The 20,153-nt window shown below is 48.2% G+C and overlaps 1 protein-coding gene and 1 long non-coding RNA gene across 2 annotated transcripts in view; one reads left to right on the top strand and one right to left on the bottom strand.

The window, feature by feature from the left end:
• Positions 1-20,153, top strand: part of MYOM3 (myomesin 3) — a 55,612-nt gene that overhangs the window by 28,984 nt on the left and 6,475 nt on the right. Inside the window, exons 20-30 of the mRNA XM_073233406.1 lie at positions 386-564; positions 2,059-2,173; positions 3,153-3,309; positions 3,907-4,016; positions 5,504-5,548; positions 6,239-6,375; positions 15,918-16,062; positions 16,196-16,255; positions 16,595-16,662; positions 17,761-17,871; positions 19,600-19,687. Of these exons, the coding sequence (XP_073089507.1) occupies positions 386-564; positions 2,059-2,173; positions 3,153-3,309; positions 3,907-4,016; positions 5,504-5,548; positions 6,239-6,375; positions 15,918-16,062; positions 16,196-16,255; positions 16,595-16,662; positions 17,761-17,871; positions 19,600-19,687 (1,215 nt within the window). The remainder of the gene's footprint in view (positions 1-385; positions 565-2,058; positions 2,174-3,152; positions 3,310-3,906; positions 4,017-5,503; positions 5,549-6,238; positions 6,376-15,917; positions 16,063-16,195; positions 16,256-16,594; positions 16,663-17,760; positions 17,872-19,599; positions 19,688-20,153) is intronic.
• Positions 16,670-20,153, bottom strand: part of LOC140848848 (uncharacterized) — a 49,019-nt gene continuing 45,535 nt past the window's right edge. The window contains exons 3-4 of the long non-coding RNA XR_012130064.1: positions 18,127-18,209; positions 16,670-17,398 (exon numbers count right to left, since the gene is read on the bottom strand). This is a non-coding gene — a long non-coding RNA (uncharacterized lncRNA). The remainder of the gene's footprint in view (positions 17,399-18,126; positions 18,210-20,153) is intronic.

Genomic DNA, 20,153 nt, shown 5'->3' with positions numbered 1-20,153 from the left:
CAGCTGGGACATGAATCCCCGTGATCTGACTCTGAGGCCACATCCTTAGCCGCCCCTACACTAAACGGTGATATGGCAAAGGCATCAGAAGAGTTAATGCTGTCTGGGGTAGGGGTGGGTGGATCAGGGAAGCTTCAGGAGGAAGTGGTGCTGGGCACATGTTGAAGAGTTAACCCTATTTCAGGCTCAGACCAAGCCTGTCATGAACGCAAGGCCTGCTGGTCCCCACTCTGCCCAGAGAAGGTGCTGCCAGGCCTGGTTGTGACTGATAGATAGACAAGCTTGCTGACTAACCGCCCAGCTCACCACCCACCTGTCTGGATGGCCATTTGGCTGCCTGGCTGCTTGCCTGGTTGCCCAACCCCTCTCTACCCATGTCCCACAGGACCCCCGTATGATGTGCGGGCGTTTGAGGTGCGGGCCACTTCCCTGATGCTGAGGTGGGAGCCCCCACTGTACACGGGGGCTGGGCCCGTCACAGGCTACCGCATCAGTTTCCAGGAGGAAGGCTCTGAGCAATGGAAGCCAGTCACTCCAGACCCCGTCTCTGGCACCCACCTGAGGGTGAGTCCCAGCCCAGAGTCCTCTGACCCACCCTGAACCTTCCCTGCCACTGGACACGGCAGGACTACAGAGTATCAGAGCTCAGAGATCATTGCCCTCACTTAATGGCAGCTGAGAACCAGAAAGGGGAGCAGCTGACCCAGGGTCACACAGCGAGTTGGAAGTAGGTGTAGCTGGCAGGCAGTCTTAACCTGCTCCGTGCTAGGCAGACTTCTCCCTAAAAACTCTGAATCAGCCAGGTATATCAGCATTTGGATATGCATGTCCCTTCAGCCAGGAATTCTACCTCTAGGATGGAATTGTAGAGAAATAATGAGCCAAGTGTGCAAAGACCTCAGGACAGTGGTGCTCAGTATAGTGCTGCTTATAAAAGCAAAAGCTGCCAACAACTTAAATGCCCATCATAAGTAAGGGTTTGCTTAAATAAATCACAGTGTGTCCTTAAAGGGGAACCAGTACTAACTAGGATAGGGACTGTGGATGTTTAAAAGACAACAAAGGTAGGCCTGAATATATATACTGACATGGAAATATATCCATCATATGTGGCTAAGAAAAAAAAGAATAATACAGACTGGGATTCTTAGGTAACATGTTAGATAACATACCTGTGTATCATGTCATACCTGTTACCTATGAATGAACATACATGCAGATAGATGTTTCTTAATTTAAATGAGGCACAAACCCTAAACTCTTTGGATAAATGAGAAATCTAGCAGAATCATTGGTTTTCTTCACCTGTCATGGTTGTTAGGACTTCCACACATGGAGGAGAAAGGAAAGCATAAACAATTCTCTCCTGGCATAACGGAGGCAGCTCACACATTTGTTTCATGTCAGAAGACTCAGTTGAAGCATTCAGAGCAGACACAAGTTATGTACAACCGGTCAATCAGGATCACGGGTTTCCAAGTCACAGGGCATTTTCACCAAGCACCTCTGAAGCAAACCTATCTCACGGGCCTCCTCCATGTAAGAAACGTTTGAAAGGACAGTTCCACGATGTGGATTCGATTTTTTTTTTCCTGTAGCTCTAGGGAAACAGGGAGTATTTTCTCCAACTCACCTTCCTGAGGTGTCCTTCTCCAGGAGGTGGAGGGGAGGGTATGCAGTTTTCAGGACCACACATTAGCGTTCCATTAGTGCCCAGAGAGAAGCCCATGGTCTTTCCTGCATGGGCCCCTGTTCCTTTCTGCATATGAGGGCTGGGCACCCCAATAATCAGCCAGCACCTGAGCTTTCAAGAGCCACTCGATTCTGATCTGACAGCAGATCTGCAGGGGGTACAAGAGCCCCTTACCGAAGCTGTACTTTCATGTCTTATAATTTCAGAGAGCCCTGTGCTCGTGTTCGAGAAACCAGAGATGGGTTTTTGCGTCTGTTTGCTCTCTCTCTCCCCATGTCCCCTTCAGTCCAATGGCGAGGGGGGCGGGAAGGGTGAGCCTGCTGTCCTCAGTGCTCACTGTTGTCCCCATCACTTCCCGCCCCCAGATTTCTGACCTGCAGCCGGGGAAGAGCTATGTGTTCCAGGTACAGGCCATGAACTCAGCGGGTCTGGGCCAACCATCCGTGCCCACTGACCCTGTACTCCTGGAGGACAAGCCAGGTACGGGCAGGCCGAGGGTGCCAGCGCACGATGGCCAGGCTGTGCAGCCAGGATGGGTAGAGCCCCGAGTAGAGTCAGTCGACAGGAGGAAGCACAGGGTCTGCAGCCAGACAGGACCTGCTGGGACCTCTTACATTCCCTCAGCCCCACCTTCCGCCTCGCCACCCCCACTCCCACCCATTGCTGTGGGATCCTGAGATACAGATATAGCTCTGCCTTCTCTTTGATGGTTTCCATTCTTCCATATGCTTTATTCATAAACTCATGCAAGTCCTTGTGGGTATATAAAATAATACCCAACCCTGTTTCAGATACCACACGAGGTTTTATCAGTCTTGTGGTCACACTCCTGAGGTCTCCTCCCGCCGCACTTGCCAGATGCTGTGCTAGGTCCTCGCACTGGCCTGGCCCTCCCAGCAAGCCCCTGAGTGAGGGATCATTGTCTCCCCCTTAGAACTGATTTTATTGTAGCTCAGAGAGGTTAAACGATCAAGCCACGCAGCTAGTGCCTTCCAGGCTCTCTCAGCTCTCAACTATAAAGCACCTTCTCCTTCCATTCTTTCAATTATTCATTCATTCAACAAATATTTGGTGATGGGTGTTTTGGGCTGGGAGAAAACAAGGTCCCTGCTCTGGTGTGCGGGAGGGGCAGGGTGGATGGCCAGCAAACAAGGAAGCAGTTATGCAGGGGAAAAAAGGATTTAAGATGCTGATAAGTGCTATAAAGGAAATGAAACAGGGTGATATGGTGAGGTGAGGGGACCAGCCAGGGTGGTCAGGGAGGGCCTCTCTGAGGAGGTACATTTGAGCTGAGAAGGAGTTGGATCATGCAAACCCTTGGAGGCCACAGCAGGGAGTCTGGGTTTATTCTTTTATTCATGTGCTATGGGCAGCCTACGGAGGGTTTAAGCAGGGGAGAGGCATGGCCTAGTTTGTTATTTCTAAACATCTGATGCCCTCCGTTGGATCCTGCCCTCAGATGCCCGGGAGATTGAGGTTGGTGTGGATGAAGAGGGCTTTATCTACTTGGCTTTCGAAGCCCCCGAAGCCCCCGACTCCTCGGAGTTTCAGTGGTCCAAGGACTACAAGGGCCCACCAGATCCCCAGAGAGTCAAAACCAAGGAGGAAGTTAACAAGTAAGTGAGGGGATGGGGGTGCACAGCTAGGGTGCAGGTCCCAGGTGTTGTCAGGTGGTCGGCAGAAGCTCGTGGGGTTGACCACCCAGCAGGACTCACAGACAATGGGCTAGAGAGGGGCGGCTTGGTCTCTCACTGAGGGTGCTGACTGCCACCTTAGGGACAGTGCACTTGGTGAGCTGAAACAGCAACATTCATTTGGAGATTCTTTTCATGTAAGTGACTGTGTGTGCCTCTGTTGGCATCTGACACACTCTTGCAGGTTCTCTGGGCTCAACGACCTCATCTGTAAAAAGAGGGGTTGGGTCCAGATGACCACAGGGGTCCCTGCCGAATGCCTCCATGTCTCCCTCCTTCCCTGCCCAGCACCCGGGGCTGCAACCCTGTCCAGATGAAATAAAGCAGATGATTTGAACCCTGGGGGCAGTGTGGCTAGCAAGCAGGCTTTGTGACAGAGAGCCTGGCTAAAGGGGCCACTGAAGGTGCCAGGGCAGAGCTGCCCTGAGCAGGGGACCCTGGGGAGTATCCCTGCCTCCCAGGTCCGGAGTGGGGTGCACGAGGCCCCTTTCAGAGCCTCTGCTCTCCTCTCTCTGCCAGGTCCAAGATCATCCTGAAAGAACCTGGCCTTGAGGATTTGGGTACCTACTCGGTGGTGGTCACCGATGCTGACGAAGACATCTCAGCGAGCCACACTCTGACCCAAGAAGGTAATGCCTCGGCTCCACTGCCATCTCCCCAGAGAGACAGGCCCAGATTAAGAGTCCCAAACACAAGTGCCCCCAGAGACAGGCAAGAACCAGCAGAACTTAGTAAACCAGCCATTTCCAGAGAAGTAGGCCCACACCCACTCATTCAGTCTGCCAGTCAATTAATAAATATCTGTTGAGCACCTACCATAGGCCAGATCCTGTCCTAAACACTGGGGATTACGTCAGAGAACTCAGCAAGCAAAAATCCCTGCCTGATGATTCACATTCTGCTGTCTCTCTTTCCTTTTCCTACTTTTGATAAATGCAAAGGCACCAGAATTATTTCACTTCCTTCTGTAGCCTCAAAAAAACAACAGTGCAAATGTAATGACAAATTGCAAATGGCAGTTGGTCTGAGGAATGAGGACAATAGTGAGCAGTGAGGACAGGTTGGCCACAGCTAACCAGAGCGTAGATGCTGTGTCCAGTGGGTCATCCACCTTTAATGATTTAAACAGAACTGAAACAAATGCTGATGAGTGACAAGACTCACTCTGCTGTTTCCATAGCAACTGGGAGACAGCCCATTGTTTTCCCTGCTGATTGCCTTTAGTTTTGTTGAGAAGCAGAAGCCTGACAGGCCCAGATTGCTATTCTAGTTCCACAATTTTCTGGTTCTTTGTTCTTGAGCAAGTCATGTTACCTCTCTGGGCCTCAGTTTCCTCATTTATAAAAAGGGGATTTTAATCCCTGGCTGCCTCAACTGAAACAATGCTATGCAATATAATTAGATGATTCAATGCAAACTAAAGCCATCCATAAAAGGGATAGGTTTTTGTTTGCCTGGATGCTTGCGAGAGTCCAGACTCATCATTACTAAGGACTCTGGGGCTTACACGAGAACATGAAGTATGGGCTCTGCCACTGCCAATTTATTCAGGCAGTGCGTGTTTACTGAGCACCTACTGTGTTCTATACACTCATGTAGGTCAGAGTTCAGCTTACCAGGAGAGACAAACTGAACACAAAGAAGCAGTTGGCCAATGAGACAGCCCTCTGCAGAACCGCCCGAGAGGCTTGTGGACTGAAGTGCTCAGTGTGGGGGCCAGACCCACAAAGACAGGGACAACATATCACAGTGGGCTGCCAGTAGGGCTCAAGAGCCAGCAGGCTTGGGCTGCTTGGAGGTGGGCAATAATGCTCACGCCATAGCATTGTGTGAAGAATACCGAGATAATGCAAGGCCTAGCACACAGTAGGCTCTTCTCTGGTGAGGTAGCACTTGACCTCAGGGCAGCCTGCAGCAGCCTTGAGCGTGCCCCTCAGTGCCCTAGGGCTGAGGCCCACAGTACTCAGCTTCAGCCTCTGCATAGCCAGTGACCCCAGGTGGAGAGGGGGTCTCTCCAGACTTCACCAAGCATAAGACCCTAGGAGGGCTCCTATGGACCCTGCTGGCCTGGGTATTTCATTCTTTTTTGTTTTTCCCTTGCTCCTCCCTGACCCAGAGCTGGACAAACTGAAGAAGTTGAGCCATCTGGTCAGAAACCCAGGTAAGCAGCCCAGACCACCAGCCCAAGCAGCCCCCACCAGGGCCGCTGGGGTGTTCAGGGCAGAGCTGAGTCAGTCTGAGAGACAGAAACTAGCCCGGGGGCAGAGGATGGGAGCTTGATGGGGCTGGAGGGTCAGAGCCCCGGGAGTCAGCAGTCCAGAAAGGGCAAAGGGCAGCCAGCAGGGTGGAGAGCGGGTGCAAGGAGGGTTTCTTCTTGTAATTGTTATTACTGGCTCTTGAGTCATCTGGCTTTGGGGTCTTCTAAACCTCTGCTTCCCTCCGTGGGCCAGGAGTAGTGTGGAGCAGGGCTCACAACAAATTTGGGTGCACATTGGAATCACCCTGGGAGCTTTTCAAAACCCTGGTGCCCAGGGCACACCCCGGAGACATCAGAACCTCTGGAGCTGGAGTCCGGACATTTGTGTTTTTGAAAGTCCGTGGGGATGCAGTGCCCAGCTAGGGCAAGAACCAGGACCCCAGAGCTGTAGGAAGAGGAAAGGTTTCCCTGAGAGGAATTCAATCTAGACTGAATGCAGAAAACCCTCCTCGGACCCCCACCCAAAGTGTCTCCTTCAGATTCTCAAGCATGTCGCATGTTACATGCCAAGGGGAGCTCAGGGTGGGGCTGGATGGGAGCAGCGGGGCAGGGAGAAGGACGCCCACCCACCCCTGCCTGGCCTCTGCCTCCCAGTGATCAAGCTCATCTCCGGCTGGAACGTTGACGTCCTAGAGCAAGGAGAGGTGCGGCTTTGGCTGGAAGTAGAAAAGTTATCTCCAGCCGCTGAGCTGCATCTAATCTTCAACGAGAAGGAGATCTTCAGCTCACCGGTAATTGGGGCTCAGAATTCCTAAGAGAGGTCGCCCTGCCCAGGACAGGGCCCCTCCAGGCAGTGGTTCTCCACAGGCTGGCACCGCCCCCTAGCGGACGCTTCAGAAATGGCCACATGCTCTAGCTGCTCCGTGATGGGGTGCAGTAGGTATGACACTGGCTTTTAGTACCTGTGCGCAGGCGGCAGGGAAACTAGTTGCCCACCAACGCAAGGGACACTCCCACAGAGGATTTCCCACGCCTTCCACAACTTTTTTTTTTTTTTTTTTTTTTTGAGAGGGCATCTCTCATATTTATTGATCAAATGGTTGTTAACAACAGTAAAATTCAGTATAGGGGGGTCAACGCTCAATGTACAATCATTAATCCATCTCAAGCCTAATTCTCGTCAGTCTCCAATCTTCTGAAGCATAACGAACAAGTTCTTACATGGTGAACGAATTCTTACATAGTGAATAAATTCTTACATGGTGAACAGTACAAGGGCAGTCATCACAGAAACTTTCGGTTTTGATCATGCAATATGACCTATAAACAATCAGGTCAAATATGAATATTCGTTTGATTTTTGTACTTGATCTATATGTTGATCCCCCATTTCTCCTACTATTATTATTATTTTTATTTTTAATAAAATGCTGAAGTGGTAGGTAGATGCAAGATAAAGGTAGAAAACATAGTTTAGTGCTGTAAGAAGGCAAATGTAGATGATCAGATGATCAGGTGTGTGCCTATGGACTAAGTATTAATCCAGGCTAGACAAGGGCATCAAGACATCCACGGATGCAGAAGATTTCTCTCAAAGCAGGGGGGGTGAGGTTCTGAGCCTCACCTCTGTTGATCCCCAAATTCTCACCTGATGGCCCCCCTGCGACTGTGCCTGTCTTAGGTTGTTCCTCCCTTGAGGAATCTTACCCGTCTCTGGCTAACCAGTCATCTTCCGGGGCCATACAGGGAAATGTAAAGTTGGTAAGTGAGAGAGAAGCCATATTGTTTGCAAAGGTTAGCTTTTTACTTCTTTGCAGATTTATGCCCTGTGGCTTCTATGCCCAGCACTTGTCTCAAGGTATCTTTACCACCTGGAGGAATTATGATACTCGGTAAATTCGATATGAGGCACGAATTCTATTTAAGGGTTGTAATTAGGAAGGAAGAAGAAAAGCTATAGATGTAGCATACGAAGGAAACTTGGGAGGATTGATTATTTCTTTGACATATCTTCTTGTATAGTACCTTAAGTATGTATAGGTTTTAAACTACTAACTAATTTGCACACATATATTAACATAATAGGAATACGGTGACATAAACAAAGCAAATCTATAATTACCATCCATCTCCAGTGAAGCCAAGAAAACCATTTAGGCACCCTAGGCATTTGTGAAAATTTATCTATGATATGATGGATATTGTCCAACTGTACTTGAACCATCAGACAAATTAAAGCAGCCCATTTCTGGGATCTGTTCACATCCCATATGTTCTTTTAACCATAGATAGTCTATAGTCATGAGATTTTGGAGTGCTACAACTTGCACCCCTCCCAACTCCTGGTTGAGTTCCAACAGTACAGATCCGGTCAAATTCGTTGTCTCACTGTATGCACATGCCAGCCTAGACATCTCCCTCCTCATTCTTATGGCAAGTCCAGGAGATGGTGGGCTGGATGCAGCCACAACCGCAGCATCGTCCGAATCCCTGTGGAGGCTTTTTGATGATCATCCCCCGGCACAAGTCCTCCAGAGAGTGCTGATGCCGGAAGCTCCTCCTCATATCGTATCTTAGTTCATTTTCTGGGTATCCAAGCTAGGCCTTGATCTCCTGTTAGTCCATTTTTGGGTTCTGTAACTTCACTGCTGTTTTGTTCCTTCAGTTTTTCCTTTGTTCCTATACTCCTCAGATGAGTGACATCATTTGGTATTTCTCTTTCTCCGCTTGGCTTATTTCACTGAGCATAATACTCTCCAGCTCCATCCATGTTGCTGCAAATGGTTGGATTTTTCCACTTCTTATGGCTGAGTAGTATTCCACTGTGTATATGTACCACATCTTCTTTATCCATTCATCTACCGATGGACATTTAGGTTGCTTCCAATTCTTGGCTATTGTAAATAGTGCTGCGATAAACATAGGGGTGCATCTGTCTTTCTCAAACTTGACTGCTGCGTTCTTAGGGTAAATTCCTAGGAGTGGGATTCCTGGGTCAAAAGGTAGGTCTGTTTTGAGCATTTTGATGAACCTCCAAACTGCTTTCCACAATGGTTGAACTAATTTACATTCCCACCAGCAGTGTAGGAGGGTTCCCCTTTCTCCACAGCCTCGCCAACATTTGTTGTTGTTTGTCTTTTGGATGGCAGCTATCCTTACTGGTGTGAGGTGATACCTCATTGTAGTTTTAATTTGCATTTCTCTGATAATTAGCGATGTGGAGCATCTTTTCATGTGTCTCTTGGCCATCTGTATTTCTTTTTTGGAGAACTGTCTGTTCAGTTCCTCTGCCCATTTTTTAATTGGGTTATTTGTTTTTTGTTTGTTGAGGCGTGTGAGCTCTTTATATATTCTGGACGTCAAGCCTTTATCGGATCTGTCATTTTCAAATATATTCTCCCATACTGTAGGGTTCCTTTTTGTTCTATTGATGGTGTCTTTCGCTGTACAGAAGCTTTTCAGCTTAATGTAGTCCCACTTGCTCATTTTTGCTGTTGTTTTCCTTGCCCGGGGAGATATGTTCAAGAAGAGATCACTCATGTTTATGTCTAAGAGGTTTTTGCCTATGTTTTTTTCCAAGAGTTTAATGGTTTCATGCCTTACATTCAGGTCTTTGATCCATTTTGAGTTTACCTTTGTATATGGGGTTAGACAATGGTCCAGTTTCATTCTCCTACATGTAGCTGTCCAGTTTTGCCAGCACCATCTGTTGAAGAGACTGTCATTTTGCCATTGTATGTCCATGGCTCCTTTATCAAATATTAATTGACCATATATATTTGGGTTAATTTCTGGGGTCTCTAATCTGTTCCACTGGTCTGTGGCTCTGTTCTTGTGCCAGTACCAAATTGTCTTGATTACTATGGCTTTGTAGTAGAGCTTGAAGTTGGGGAGTGAGATCCCCCCTACTTTATTCTTCTTTTTCAGGATTGCTTTGGCTATTCGGGGTCTTTGGTGTTTCCATATGAATTTTTGAATTATTTGTTCCAATTCATTGAAGAATGTTGCTGGTAATTTGAGAGGGATTGCATCAAATCTGTATATTGCTTTGGGCAGGATGGCCATTTTGACGATATTAATTCTTCCTAGCCATGAGCATGGGATAAGTTTCCATTTATTAGTGTCCCCTTTAATTTCTCTTAAGAGTGACTTGTAGTTTTCAGAGTATAAGTCTTTCACTTCCTTGGTTAGGTTTATTCCTAGGTATTTTATTCTTTTTGATGCAATGGTGAATGGAATTGTTTTCCTGATTTCTCTTTCTATTGATTCGTTGTTAGTGTATAGGAAAGCTACAGATTTCTGTGTGTTGATTTTGTATCCTGCAACTTTGCTGTATTCCGATATCAGTTCTAGTAGTTTTGGAGTGGAGTCTTTAGGGTTTTTTATGTACAGTATCATATCATCTGCAAATAGTGACAGTTTAACTTCTTCTTTACCAATCTGGATTCCTTGTATTTCTTTGTTTTGTCTGATTGCCGTGGCTAGGACCTCCAGTACTATGTTGAATAACAGTGGGGAGAGTGGGCATCCCTGTCTGGTTCCCGATCTCAGTGGAAATGCTTTCAGCTTCTCGCTGTTCAGTATAATGCTGGCTGTGGGTTTATCATATATGGCCTTTATTATGTTGAGGTACTTGCCCTCTATTCCCATTTTGCTGAGAGTTTTTATCATGAATGGATGTTGAATTTTGTCAAATGCTTTTTCAGCATCTATGGAGATGATCATGTGGTTTTTGTCTTTCTTTTTGTTGATGTGGTGGATGATGTTGATGGATTTTCGAATGTTGTACCATCCTTGCATCCCTGGGATGAACCCCACTTGGTCATGGTGTATGATCCTTTTGATATACTGTTGAATTCTGTTTGCTAATATTTTATTGAGTATTTTTGCATCTACATTCATCAGGGATATTGGTCTGTAATTTTCTTTTTTGGTGGGGTCTTTTCCTGGTTTTGGTATTAGGGTGATGTTGGCTTCATAGAATGAGTTTGGGAGTATTCCCTCTTCTTCTATTTTGTGGAACACTTTAAGGAGAATGGGTATTATGTCTTCTCTGTGTGTCTGATAAAATTCCGAGGTAAATCCGTCCGGCCCCGGGGTTTTGTTCTTGGGTAGTTTTTTGATTACTGTTTCAATTTCTTTGCTTGTAATTGGTTTGTTTAACTTTTGTGTTTCTTCCTTGGTCAGTCTTGGAAGGTTGTATTTTTCTAGGAAGTTGTCCATTTCTTCTAGGTTTTCCAGCTTGTTGGCATATAGGTTTTCATAGTAGTCTTTAATAATTCTTTGTATTTCTGTGGAGTCTGTCGTGATTTTTCCATTCTCATTTCTGATTATGTTGATTTGTGTTGACTCTCTTTTTCTCTTAATAAGTTGGGCTAGAGGCTTATCTATTTTGTTTATTTTCTCAAAGAACCAGCTCTTGGTTTCATTGATTTTTGCTATTGTTTTATTCTTCTCAATTTTGTTTATTTCTTCTCTGATCTTTATTATGTCCCTCCTTCTGCTGACTTGAGGCCTCATTTGTTCTTCTTTTTCCAGTTTTAATAATTGTGATGTTAGACTATTCATTTGGGATTGTTCTTCCTTCTTCAAGTGTGCCTGGATTGCTATATACTTTCCTCTTAAGACTGCTTTCGCTGCATCCCACAGAAGTTGGGGCTTAGTGTTGTTGTTGTCATTTGTTTCTATATATTCCTTGATCTCTATTTTGATTTGTTCATTGATCCATTGATTATTTAATAGCATGTTGTTAAGCCTCCATGTGTTTGTGAGCCTTTTTGTTTTCTTTGTAGAATTTATTTCTACTTTCATACCTTTGTGGTCTGAAAAATTGGTTGGTAGGATTTCAATATTGTGGAATTTACTGAGGCTCTTTTTGTGAGCTAGTATGTGGTCTATTCTGGAGAATGTTCCATGTGCACTTGAGAAGAATGTATATCCTGTTGCTTTTGGATGTAAAGTTCTATAGATGTCTATTAGGTCCATCTGTTCTAGTGTGTTGTTCAGTGCCTGTGTGTCTTTACTTATTTTCTGCCCGGTGGATCTATCCTTTGGGGTGAGTGGTGTGTTGAAGTCTCCTACAATGAATGCATTGCAGTCTATTTCCCTCTTTAGTTCTGTTAGTATTTGCTTCACATATGCTGGTGCTCCTGTATTGGGTGCATATATATTTAGAATGGTTATATCCTCTTGTTGGACTGAGCCCTTTATCATTATGTAGTGGCCTTCTTTATCTCTTGTTACTTTCTTTGTTTTGAAGTCTATTTTGTCTGATATTAGTACTGCAACCCCTGCTTTCTTCTCACTGTTGTTTGCCTGAAATATGTTTTTCCATCCCTTGACTTTTAGTCTATGCTTATCTTTGGGTTTAAGGTGAGTTTCTTGTAAGCAGCATATAGATGGGTCTTGCTTTTTTATCCATTCTATTACTCTATGTCTTTTGATTGGTGCATTAAGTCCATTTACATTTAGGGTGACTATTGAAAGATATGTACTTATTGCCATTGCAGGCTTTAGATTCGTGGTTACCAAAGGTTCAAGGTTAGCTTCTTTAATATCTTACTGCCTAACTTAGCTCGCTTATTGAGCTGTTATATACACTGTCTGGAGATTCTTTTCTTCTCTCCCTTCTTATTCCTCCTCCTCCATTCTTCATATGTTGTGTGTTTTGTTCTGTGCTCTTTTTCGGGGTGCTCCCATCTAGAGCAGTCCCTGTAGGATGCCCTGTAGAGGTGGTTTGTGGGAAGCAAATTCCCTCAGCTTTTGCTTGTCTGGGAATTGTTTGATCCCACCATCATATTTAAATGATAGTCGTGCTGGATACAGTATCCTTGGTTCAAGGCCCTTCTGTTTCATTGCATTAAGTATATCATGCCATTCTCTTCTGGCCTGTAGGGTTTCTGTTGAGAAGTCTGATGTTAGCCTGATTGGTTTTCCTTTATAGGTGACCTTTTTCTCTCTAGCTGCCTTTAAAACTCTTTCCTTGTCCTTGATCCTTGCCATTTTAATTATTATGTGTCTTGGTGTTGTCCTCCTTGGATCCTTTCTGTTGGGGGTTCTGTATAATTCCATGGTCTGTTCGATTATTTCCTCCCCCAGTTTGGGGAAGTTTTCAGCAATTATTTCTTCAAAGACACTTTCTATCCCTTTTCCTCTTTCTTCCTCTTCTGGTATCCCTATAATACGAATGTTTTTCCTTTTGTATTGGTCACATATTTCTCTTAGTGTTGTTTCATTCCTGGAGATCCTTTTATCTCTCTCTATGTCAGCTTCTATACGTTCCTGTTCTCTGGCTTCTATTCCTTCAATGGCCTCTTGCATCTTATCCATTCTGCTTATAAATCCTTCCAGGGATTGTTTCACTTCTGTGATCTCTTTCCTGACATCTGTGATCTCCTTCCGGACTTCATCCCACTGCTCTTGCATTTTTCTCTTCATCTCATCCCATTGCTCTTGCATTTTTTTCTGCATCTCTGTCAGCATGTTCATGATTTTTATTTTGAATTCTTTTTCAGGAGGACTAGTTAGGTCTGTCTCCTTCTCAGGTGTTGTCTCTGTGATCTTTGTCTGCCTGTAGTTTTGCCTTTTCATGGTGATAGAGATAGTTTGCAGAGCTGGTACAAGTGACCGCTGGAAGAGCTTCCCTTCTTGTTGGTTTGTAGCCTTTTCCTGGGAGAATAGCGACCTCTAGTGGCTTGTGCTGGGCAGCTGTGCGCAGACAGGGCTTCTGCTTCCTGCCCAGTTGCTTTGGGGTTTATCTCCGCTGTTGCTGTGGGCTTGGCCTGGCTGGGGCTGTTCCTCCAAAATGGTGGAGCCCCGTTGGAGGGGGAGCGGCCAGGAGGCTATTTATCTCCGTAAGGGGCCTCTGTGCTCCCTGCTGCCCAGGGGGTTAGAGTGCCCAGAGATCCCCAGATTCCCTGCCTCTGGTCTAAGTGACCTGTCCTGCCCCTTTAAGACTTCCAAAAAGCACTCTCCAAACCAAAACAACAACAGCAACAAAAAGGAAAAAACAAGTGATTTTTTTTTTTTTTTTGTCCTCAGGTGCCGGTCCCAGGCACCCGCTCACTGGTCCTGCTGCCCTGTCTCCCTAGCACCAGGGTCCCTGTCCTTTCAAGGCTTCCAAAAAGCACCCACCCACCGGTCCCGCAGGGAAGGAACGCTCGATATTCTTTGTCCTCAGGCACTGGTCCCAGGCACCCGCTCACCAGTCCCGCCGCCCTGCCTCCCTAGCACCGGGGTCCCTGTCCCTTCAAGGCTTCCAAAAAGCACTCGCCAAAAAGAGAGGAAAAAAAGGGGAAAAACGTGCGATTTCTTCCGTCCTCAGGTGCCGGTCTCAGGCACCCACCCACCGGTCCCACAGGGAAAAACGCGGGATATTCTTTGTCCTCAGGTGCCGGTCCCAGGCACCCGCTCACCAGTCCCGCCGCCCTGCCTCCCTAGCACCGGGGTCCCTGTCCCTTTTAGGCTTCCAAAAAGCACTCGCAGAAAACAGAAAAAAAAAAAAGGGGAAAAACGCGCGATTTCCTCTGTCCTCAAGTGCCGGTCTCAGGTACCCGCCCGCCGGTCCCGCAGGGAGAAACGCGGGGTGTTCTTTGTCCTCCAGCGCCGTTCCCAGGCACCTGCTCACCGGTCCCGCCACCCTACCTCCCCAGCAACGGGGGCCCGTCCCTCTAAGGCTTCCAAAAAGCGCTCGCCAAAAAAAAAAAAAAAAACCACTCCGGCCGGTTTCTCTCCACCCGCCGGGAGCCGGGGGGAGGGGCGCTCGGGTCCCGCCGGGCCGGGGCTTGTATCTTACCCCCTTCGCAAGGCGCTGGTTCCTTGCAGGTGTGGATGTGGTCTGGATGTTGTCCTGTGTCCTGTGGTCTCTATTTTAGGAAGATTTTTCTTTGTTATAGTTTCATAGCTCTATGTGTTTTTGGGAGGAGATTTCCACTGCTCTACTCACACCGCCATCCTGGCTCCCCACCGCCTTCCACAACTTTTGAATGTCCTTCCAGACACTCTTAAAATTGAAAACCTATATTCATGCTTATAATTATCTAAGCCTACACTCTAACTCAGATATAAAGGTTTTTTGTAGATTTATTATAGTGAATGACAGTTTTCATTCTATTAGACCCTTGACCTGTGCCCTGTCATTAATTTTCCTGTTCTTGTACAGAATGGCTTTTGATCTTTTTTCTTAATTCTTTTACATTCAAACCAATTCCCTATAAATCAATGCAGACTATGCCTGAGCATCTGCTATTGAAATACTTATCACTGTCCTCTCTTCTTCATATGGCAGTTGTGGTATTACATTGGTTTTTTAAAAGGTCATGCATGCAAGTGGGTTGTATTCGATTGAACCGTATGAATTGCCCACATTCAACTGTTCTTATTCACAAACAGGCCGATTTTTAATCTCAGGAGAGGTTCAATCATGCAATCATATTATTTGTGAATTTCATCTCCAGACGACAAAGTGGCCAGAAAATATGTGTTATAGAGAGGAAGACTGTTCGGACATAGGAGAAAAAGAGGGCAAGATGTCAGGAGACTCAAATTCACCCGCTGTGGGTTGTGTGCCCTTGGGCTGGCCCCTTCCCCACTCTGTGCCTCAGTTTCTCAATCTGTACAGTGGGGCTGGGTTATCCAGGATCAGGAGGAGCAAATGAGAAAATGGACTTGAAAGCTCTGCACAAAGACGAAGTGTGACCTTGGCACGTGGTAGAGGAAGTGTTACAAAGTCTGTACTTATTCATACCCAGCATTGGAAAGACCGGTTGTCCCTATAGAAGAATAAAAGTAGGTGGCTCCCTCAAATTGTACATACAAAGAAGCCAGAGGGGATACAGTCCCAAGTGTGGAAAATAAAACTTAAAAAAAAATGTTGGATTACAACACAACGTAAATGAGGGCTCATTCTGGGCAGAAAGCACACAGGCTTTTTTATTATCCTTTATACCCTTATGAGGAATGTTTTTTCTATTAGATTCTAATAGAAGGAATTAGAAGTAGAAAGATAACAAAGAATGTAGAAATAGAAGTAGAAAATAACAAAAAATGTGGCACAGTAGGGGTCGGGGGCTTATTATTAATTGCAATTAACTCTAGCACCCAGGACCCTTTCCTGTGCCTGCTGGGCCCCAGAGGTATTCCCAGGGGCCACGTGGGCCAGACCCCAGTCTATTTAGGTGGTAAAAGGACCTCCAGGATCCCCTCCTCAGACTCTGAAGGCTTTTAACTATGCACATATCACCCTTCAAGTCCAACTATGCCCCAGCGTGTGCCCCAACACAAATTCCCTAGGATAGGAAAAGGGCAGAAATGACTCAGGGTTTGTTCTTCCCAGAACCGCAAAATCAATTTTGACCGCGAGAAGGGCCTGGTGGAAGTGATCATCCAGCACTTGACTGAGGATGACAAGGGGACATACACTGCTCAGCTCCAAGACGGAAAAGCCAAAAACCAGATCACCCTGGCACTGGTGGACGACGGTCAGCCATGCCCTCTCCTACCCTGCGCACCCGACCTCGGCCTCGGCCCTGGGGTCCTCTGTGCCGCCTGATGCCCCTTCTCCGGCCCTGAGCTCCTCTTGACTCACGCCAGTTCCTCCCTATGTGTTCACAGATTTTGACAAACTACTGAGGATGGCAGATGCTAAGAGAAGAGACTGGAAGAGGAAACAGGGTAAGAACTGCTGGGGTGAAGTTCAAAAGCCTCAGCCACCAGGCCGGTGGGCAGCGCTGGGGCACTGCTGGGCTGGAGGGTTAGTAGATCCCAGCCCTGCGGGACCCCTGAGGGAGGCAGTTTTGTCCCAGTTCCAGAGCAAAACAGCACTTGCCCAGCCCTGAGAGTGAGCACCCCCTTGCCTCTCACCCCAGTCGCTGCCCGGTGGGGAAACAATCAGCGGTCAGGGGCCTGTCGCTAGCAGCCCCCTCCCCAGCTGGCTTCCCGTCTCACCACCAGGTGGCGCCCTGGCTGAGCCTGGCGCTCTGACCGGTGTGTGCGTTGGTTTTGTGCCGGCAGGTCCCTATTTCGAGGAGCCCTTGCAGTGGAAGGTCACGGAGGACTGCGAAGTGCTGCTGACGTGCAAGGCAAATCCCCGCCCCTGCCCCCAGCCCTAACCCCCAAGCCCGTGGGACGAGACCTTTGGCTTGTCCCCAAGCCTGGTGGCTGTCCTTGCCCCACGCCCCCAAGTACCATACTGGTGCTTGGGCAAACCCAAGGGAAGCAGCCCCACGGGGACAGCATTTACCTGGAAAACAAAGCCGTGTCTCGCTGAGCCCAGGGAACAGGATTAGCGAGAGTTGGGTCAGCCTTCAGCAAGGGCTCCCAGCTGCCCCAGGAAGGGGTTCTGTGGGGCCAGGGCGTCAGGGAGCAAGTGAGGGGTCTCTGTGTTGAGGGGACTCCCTGGTGTTTATGGTAGCCTTGCCAGACTCTGTGCTCAGTGCTTCAGAGCATTTCTTTATTTCCTCTGCCTCACAATCATCCACAAGATAAGCATTAATTATCCTTACTTTATGGAGGAGAAAACAATTGTAAAAATAGCTCCAGGCCACACAGTAGGAGGTGGTAAGAGGTCTTCAGCCCAGGTGTAACAGTCTGACTCCAAAGCTGGTGCCGCTTCTCAGGAGCCTGCAGCCTCTTTAGATAAGTGGGAAGGGCAAGGTGGGGGAGGGCGCCCTCCAGGAACATATCCATGCAGCAAACTATGCACCACACACTCGGCAAGGTACTGGGCATTCAAGGGTGAAGAAGTGGCCTCCGTAGGCCTCTAGGAGCCCACATGTACGTACGAGGCAGGATCATTGGAAGACAGCATGCCTCCTGCTGTGAACAAGACATTGCAAGAAATTGATTAATAGCGATGGGGGGGGCACTCTGGGATACTTCAGGAAGGCTTCCTGGAGGAAGTGACATCTAACATGAGTCTTTAAGATGCAGAGGCATTTACTAGGAAAAACAGTAGGGAAAGGATCAGGAGGCACAAGGAACACCATTAGCAAAAGCTCAGAGAAGGAATAGTGTGAGGAAGGAGTGGCTGAGACTTAGGACTTAGCCTGAGGGTGCGTACACACGGGAGACAGGGGCAGTGGGGGTTGATGTCACACTTGAAAAAAGAGTTCTAATGAGCTGAGTTTTGATTTAAAAAAAGAAAGCCTGATGGCTGTCCTCATTCCCACCTTCCTCAGGTGACCAACACCAAGAAGGAAACCCAATTCCAGTGGTTCTTCCAGAAGAAAGAGATACCGAATGGTCAATACGACCCACAGACTGGAGGAGGGCTTCTCTGCATCAAGGAGGTAAGTACAACTCCAGCCTCAGGACTCACACAGCCTCCAGGCACTGAGGGGGGAAAGGGGGCGCAGGCCCAGGACGGGTGAGGCAAGCGAGGCACTCCCCTTGAGCCCAGAATCTAAGGGGACACTAAAACCTCAGTAATCAAGATAAACAATATTTCATACAAATTTTTAAAAATAAAAATTAATGCCAAAAAAAAAAAGGACCCTGGGGGCAGGGTGGGAAGGAAATACCAAAATTTTAAGTAAAGACAGGACCTTTTGTTTGGACTCCAGTCTTGGCCCTGCCACTGGATGCGTGGCCTTCAGCTGGGCATTGTCCCCATGACCTCAGCTTCCATCTGTAACAGGAGCGGGTTACGTGTTAGGAAGGAAAGCAAAGATTTCTTCCTGCTGAGCTCAAGAGACTAGGATCCAGGCCAGGAAGGTTTCCTCCATGTGGGGCAGGTCTGGACAAAGCAAAGTGGGCCTGGAGTTCTCGTACCCACGTCCTCCCTATGGCCTTAAGAGGAGTGTGACCTGGCTAAGATAGAAACGCGAGGCTTGTTCCCAAACATTCAGCGTTTCTCTTTCCTGCTGCTGGTTTCCTGGGCGCCAGGGAGGACTGGAGCAAGTGCAGGTTTGCTGAGTAGGAAGGAAATAATGATCTCAGGGTCTTCTCTAAAATCCTGGCCAGGACAATACCAAGTTGGCCTTTGTCACCACAGTGCAAGCTCCTCACACTGGGCTTGGAATCAAGTAGGTGCTTGATGGCTACCGAGTCTTGTTAAACTCATCCCACCCGTTGGTGCAGAACTTTCTGGCCTCTGAAGAGTTACCTCCCTGAATCCTGGCAGCAGTTACAGCACACAGCCAGGGAGAGGACTGTGCCCCCATGTTACCAATGAGTAAACTGAGGCTCAAATGGTTTAAACACAAAGACACAAGGTTAGAGGGTGGGGTCAAATTTCACTCCAGGTGCCCTTCCCAGGGTTTGGCTAGGACTTTGAAGCCTTCCGTGGGGGTAAGGGAGACACAGGCAAGGACTGTTGGGGCTCAGCACATCCATCCCCAGGTTAAAAGCCATCTCTGCCTCGAATCTGCCTCAAAACACACTATGTAGAGACGGTTGGGGTGGGAGGGGCTTTTTGAGGGGATGGAGGGTGTAGGGGGGGCAGGCAGACAGCACTCCCAGGCCCTGAAGGAGACACTGAGTAAGGAGAGGCCACTTCTGGCCTCTGGACTTTGCTTCCAAAGCACAACCCAAGTTCTTGCTTTGCTGAGTGATGGTTCAGGCTTCATTTGGGGTTGACAAGCATGTTCTAGAAAGGACCCCCTTCGTCCTGGGCAAAAGAAAACATGCCTACTTCTAGAGAAGTGTGGAGGGGTCCCTCGTCCCAGGGCAGCTCGGGTGGAGGGTGTGTAATCCACGAGGGAGGCGTCCTGTGCTCAGCGCAGAGCAGCTCCCTGAAGTGCAGATGTGGGGTGTCTGTGTCTGCCCGCACTCCCCCACCCCAGCCCGCCCTCCCCTGCCAGGCCCAGGCCCAAACAAATCCTGAGCTTGGAATCAAAAGGCTCTGGAGGTGAAAGGAGCCCTACCCATTCTAGATGGGTAAACGGAGGCCCAGGGGAGAGAGGGTCTTGCCTGAGGCCGCACAGAGTTGGGGGCAAGCCCGGAGCCCAGGCTGAGCTATTGCCCGCCGCTCCTTCTGGAGCCCGTGCTGCCCCACCGTCACTCACCCTCCTTTCCAGCTGTCCAAGGAGGACAGGGGGATTTACAGAGCGACAGTTTCTGACAGTCGAGGGGAGGATGACACCATGCTGGACCTCACAGGTGAAGGTAGGTGCTGGTGAGGTTCGAGACAGGCCAGGAGGCCGAGGGGGTCGCCCTGAACCAAGACACTGTGTTGTGACCTACGGGGAAAAACCTGTGGGATGCCCATGTCACCTGGGACAACTGGGACACAGAGAGGTTAAGTGAACTGCCCATTGCTGCACAGCTAGTCAGTGGCAGGGGCTTGGTCCACAACACTGATGCCCATGTTCACTGCCATACACTACAGTGAACCTAGGCTTCAAGACCTAAAGCCTGAGTTCACCCCTTTGCCCCACCCCGGGCCCCAGGCTCCTCATCAGGCTCATTGGCCCAGCCTGCAAGAAAACTGTCAGGTCAGCTTATCTGTCCTCCAGCTGTGGCGCCCTCCAGCTCCATTAGCCACTGAGCGCCCAGCTCCCTCCACCCACACGCTGCGGGAGTCCTCCTGCAGAGCCCCTCATGCCTGAGAGCTGCTTGTCTGTCCCACCAG

Source organism: Manis javanica, chromosome 4, assembly GCF_040802235.1.
Source record: "Manis javanica isolate MJ-LG chromosome 4, MJ_LKY, whole genome shotgun sequence".
Classification (NCBI taxonomy): Eukaryota; Metazoa; Chordata; class Mammalia; order Pholidota; family Manidae; genus Manis; species Manis javanica.
This window is presented reverse-complemented; position numbering and strand designations above follow the sequence as displayed.